Below are 5,387 nucleotides of genomic sequence, written 5' to 3' on the forward strand. Positions count from 1 at the left end.
ATAACACATTATATAATGAAACAAAATAACTTGCAATCTATAATAAACAATGTAGCTTAATATGTCGAAGTTTTATAACACACAATAATACAACTACAACACCAATATAATACTACAATAACACGACTAAAATTTCAAATTTTATTTTAAAATTAACAATGTAGTTACCTCAACGACTTCGGGAGACCACTAGGTTATTCTTCGGCTCTCTTGCGACATTTCATTTTGTGTGCTACAATGAGAAAGAAAATAAATCACTAGTTGTTGCAATGAAACGACTAAGCACTAATATTTAGAATGAGTATTGTGTAACCTACCTCCTGTTTCCAAGAGTCGAAACCGAATGAAGTATCACCACCAGCTGTTCAAATGGAAAACCACTGCCGCCGAAGACAAACCGCAGTCCGAAGTGCCAAAAAAAGCCGAAAAAGTCGAAGGATGAAGAGGCTCAAAGCCGAAGGAGGAAGAAGCCAAATGCCGAAGGAGGAAGAAACCAAATGCCAAAAGAGGAAGAAGGAAAGCCGGAAAAGCCGAAGGATGAAGAGGCCCGAAGCCGAAGGAGGAAGAAGCCGAATGTCGAAAATGCTAATCGACCAAAGGCTAAAAAAAACGTCAAATCTAATATAAAGTAAGTTTTTATCTGTTCCAAAATTTAATTTGATCTGGGTTCACGGTAAATGCACTTATTAAATTTATCGTGTTGATTCAAATCGAGTTTTTTTTTTTAATTTTTATATACTATGAGATCCATCTACACTTATACTCCGCCCATTAAACTCCACAAGCAAACTCACCCACCAGTCAGCAATAAAAATTCCCCCGAAACTATATACGTCGTAACCAAACCCTCAAGATACAGTTGCCAGATAACTGCGAAGGTAACGACGGGATGGCGGGGTAGAAAGACCAGAAGTTCCTATCTCTCTCCTCTTTCCGCTCTGTTCATACCGAAAGTAACTTCACATCTTCCTTTTCGCTCGAATGCCCGTCCCGCATTTACTAAATCCGTGAAATCCGGATTCATAAAATCTTCGGCTTTAGTTTGTGCTGAATGACCGTCTAACAAGATTTAGGTTTAATCGTGCTCTAAATCCATTACCAGACAGACAGGCCCTTAAACACTGCACCATTTTCAGAAGCTGTACAGCATAGCTATTGGTGCTTCGTCAAAGGCGATAGATGGACTGTTTTTTCCCTTCATACTGTCCATTACCGTCTCAGGCCATGACAGTCCCAATTACATGAGTTTCTTGATGATAATGGTCGACCTACCTGCTGAAATCTGAATCCGAATCGGTAAAAAGCAGCGGATCGCATCACTGTCCGTCACTTCCGCCCTGATTACTGCCTTCTGCTGCGTCCGTATGTCAACGTGTAAGTCATTCTTCTAGTTCCCTTCATTTTTGTAAAGTTCCAAGGCTTCCTCCGTGCACATGATTCATGCATGGACAAAGGTGCTAGCTTCCTCGTCTTTTTCTTTCCAACTGAGTTGGTTTGATTATCTCCCACAATCTGAGAAGACTCAAAGTTGATCATCAGACTCTTTTCCTCCTATGGTAGTCATATATGTTTTCTTAGGTTATATTTCAATACCGAGAGTTTTAATGAAATGGGATGAAAATAGAGTTCATCATCAATAACATCATTATCCCAACTATTCTGGCCCCATTACATGTTGATTTTGAAAAGTAGACATTGATCTTAGGAAAACGGAAGGAAAGTTAAAACTCTCACATCAATGACTGTTTATTCATATTACAATAACAACAACAACAAAGCCTTAATCCTACTACGTGAGGTCGGCTACATAAATCTTTTTTCTCCATTACGTCCTATTTAGTGTCATATTTTCATTTAGTTCTAATAAATTAAGATCATTTTTTTATACAATAAGTCATAGTCTTCCTAGGTATACCTCTGCCTTTCTTAAGATAAGTCGTTTCTAAAACATCTACTCTCTCAATCGGATCATCATATGATCGACTTTTAATGTGACCAAACAATCTAAGACGACTCTCTCTAATTTTGTCTTGTCACTGGAGCTACACCGACCCTATCACATATATATTTGTTTCACAATTTGTCTCCAAGTGTAAAGCCACTCATCCATCTATCATTCTCATCTCGGCAGTACTTAACTTAGTATTATGCTTCTCTTTTAAAGACCAACATTCAGTGCCATAGAGCATTGCAAGTCTCACCACCCTCTTATAAAATTTTCCTTTCAGCCTAAGCGGTACTTTTCTATCACACGAAAGCTAGAAGCATTCCTCCAGTTCAACCAACCAGCTGAAATTATACTATTAACACCCCCATCTATATCACCATCGCTTTGAACAACTGACCCGAGATATCTAAATTGTTCACACCTTTTAATAATTTGATCACCCAAAGTTACACTTCTGTCAGTAGAGCTACTACTACAAAAATTACATTCCATGCATTCAGTTTTAGTTCTACTCAAATGAAGGCCTTTAGACTCCAATGTAGACCTCCATAATTCAAGTTTTTCCTGGGTTTTTTTTCTCGTCTTATCCACAAGAAGGATATCATCAGCAAAAAAACATACATCAAGGTACATCCTTCCGTAAATGTCCAGTATGACCATTCATAACTAAAGCAAAAAGATATGGATTCAAAGCCGTTCCTTATTGTAATCCAACAGAAATAGGAAAATATTTGGTCAATCCTCATTCAGTTCGAGCACAAGTAACAACTGTAACAACTCTAGTATACATCTAGTATACATATCTTTAATGACTTGAATGTAAGTTATATCAATACCTTTCTTCTCAAGAACGCTCCATAGGATATCCCTTGGAATCTTATCGTAAGCTTTTTCTAAATCAATAAAAATCAAATGTAAATCCTCCTTATTATCTCTGAACTTCTCCATCAAACCTTTCAATATATGTATAGCTTCCACGGTTGTCTTGCCCGACATAAAACCAAACTGTTTATTCATTGTCAACTCATAAATTACTTGCATTGCCTTTTGTTTATTTCATTGTTCCTTTAATCCAAACAGCAGATTTTGGTTTACTGAAAGTGATATTTATGCTTTTTGGCTTTCTGTTATCAGTTGCACTCTTTGGTTATTGAGCAGTTCCATTCTTGGTTATAGTCAACTCACTTGGTTAGAATGTGAACTCTTGCATTTTTATGCACCACATGTTTATAATTATTCTTTACTGGCATTCAATAACTAGTTTCGTTGTTAGCGGGTTATTCTTTTATTCTTTACAAGCAATATGCAAATATAGCATGAGATTGTTTACATTTTTACATGGCTTCACAGCATGTTATTTTTTCTTTTATTAAATTTGCTTCTATATGTTTGCATGCTTGCTTATATAAACATGCTTGCACATGCTCCTTTTTGTTGCAATTCATGCATTTTATATCTGCATATAGCTCTCAATTTCCTTGGTATTTTTTTTTTTGCAGGTGCTTTTTCCTAGAAATTATTAGTCATATTTTCTTTTCTTCTTGCATTTGGAGGAGGATATGGAAGGAACCAGCTCACTAAAGAACTGCTTTATGGGCAGGAGATTGGAGAGTAGCTGATTAATGATATCTTCTTAGAAGTCTGCCAGGTTTCTAGTTGGAATCAGTTAATCGAATTATGTGGACGAATATATTTAGAATTGTATGTGCTAAACCTTTTGATCACTTTGTTAGTTATATGACTGAATTTTTTCTGGGTGCATTTACATAAATACCACACAATTATTATTTGTTTGCATATCTAATACCTAATATTTTACATATACATGCCTAACACTCAAATCCTAACATCACATAAAAATATCACTATTGCTTACTTTTTAAAAGTAAAATGCTTCTTTTCATGCATAGATTTATGACATTAAAGTGCTATGAATGTTATTGTGAAAGTTTAGTTGTTAGACATGTAAATATATCAGAATTGTGCGGTATGTTTGTAATTTCTCCCTTTTTGTTGACTAACATTATCTTAGTTATTTATTTAATTTTAGAACAATAAACTTTCAAATTTTGCCGTCTCTATTGAAGTGCTAGTTTAACTATATGAAAAGGGTAATGGTTTGTCATTTTGATTGAATTATTAAGTTTACGCTCAAGATAAATCATAGGCTGCAAAATATATCAGTTTATGAACATCTCGCTTGACTTTTTTAAAATCTGCTTACAGCATTGAACGCTTTATAGATTTGTTCAACTCATTTTTGAGAAGTGTTATTTGTGTATGCAAGACCTTGTAATCATTTTGTGGAAATACATGCTATCCTTTGTTATTTATGTAAACCCTTTTGCTCGCTGAAGTTCATTTTTTTTCTTTACCTTTGTGCTCAAACAGCTCATACAAATGATGCTAATATTATGCGAACTTTTATTCTTGGTTACTTTCTCACTGACTTCTAATTTCTTATATTCTTTCCCTGGATGAATAGTTTCCGCGGAAGTCCATGCTCTTGTAAGGTTAAAGCCTGGTTAAATTGTACTCAAGCCTAATGTTTTTACTAAATATTTGTCACTGCATTTTCTAAATTGTTCTCTAGGGCACTGTATGTTACATCTAGAGGTATTAACTATCCCCGCAGTTTCTTTTGTTCTTTAAACATCCTTCATTGTTGTCTTTTTTGGAATTTATAACATTTTAACTATCCCTTTAGTGTTTTCCTATTTTAGTTGGATTACATCAATGATTGGCTTTAAGCCCATATCTTTTCTCTTTAGTTATGGATGCTCTTACTTGACATGTATAGGAGTATGTACCTTGCTGTATGCTTTTCGCTGGTGATATCCTTCTTGTGGATACGAGTAGAGAAAGAGTTCAGGAAAAAAATGAATTATGAAGGTCTACATTGGTGCTAAAGGCCTTCGTTTGAGTAGATCTAAAACTGAATACTTAGAATGTAATTTAAGTAGTAGTGGCTCTAGTGGCAGAGTTGTAACTTTTGGTGATCAAACCACTAAAAGGTATGAACGTTTTAGATATCTCGGGTCTATTGTTCAAAGTGTGGTGATATGAATTAAGATGTTATTAGTAGAATTCAAGTTGGTTGGTTGATGGAGGAATGCATCAGGCCTATTGTGTGATAAAAAAAATATCGGTTAGATTGAAAAGAAAATTTTATAATATGGCGGTGAGACCTGCAATGCTTTGTGGCGTACAATGTTGGCCTTTAAAATAGAAGCATAGAACAAAGTTAACTGTTGCTGAGATGAGAATGTTTAGGTGGATGACTGACTTGACACTTAGAGATAAAATGCGAAATAAATATATCCGTGCTACGGTTATTGTAGCACCTGTGGCAGACAAGATTAAAGAGAGTCGTTTTAGATGGTTTAGTCATATTAAATGTCGACCATCTGATGATCCTGTTAGGTGATCCTGTTAGGAG

At 35.3% G+C, this 5,387-nt stretch overlaps 1 protein-coding gene across 1 annotated transcript in view; it reads left to right on the top strand.

Annotated features, from left to right (window-relative positions):
- The first annotated feature begins 1,201 nt into the window (after nucleotides 1–1,201).
- LOC110025410 (mediator of RNA polymerase II transcription subunit 13) overlaps nucleotides 1,202–5,387 on the top strand; it is an 83,522-nt gene continuing 79,336 nt past the window's right edge. Inside the window, exons 1-2 of the mRNA XM_020725870.1 lie at nucleotides 1,202–1,374; nucleotides 3,448–3,649. Coding sequence (XP_020581529.1) covers nucleotides 3,626–3,649 — 24 coding nt within the window. The 5' untranslated portion in view covers nucleotides 1,202–1,374; nucleotides 3,448–3,625. The remainder of the gene's footprint in view (nucleotides 1,375–3,447; nucleotides 3,650–5,387) is intronic.

This window comes from Phalaenopsis equestris, unplaced genomic scaffold (genome assembly GCF_001263595.1).
Source record: "Phalaenopsis equestris unplaced genomic scaffold, ASM126359v1 Scaffold000297, whole genome shotgun sequence".
NCBI classification, from domain to species: domain Eukaryota; kingdom Viridiplantae; phylum Streptophyta; class Magnoliopsida; order Asparagales; family Orchidaceae; genus Phalaenopsis; species Phalaenopsis equestris.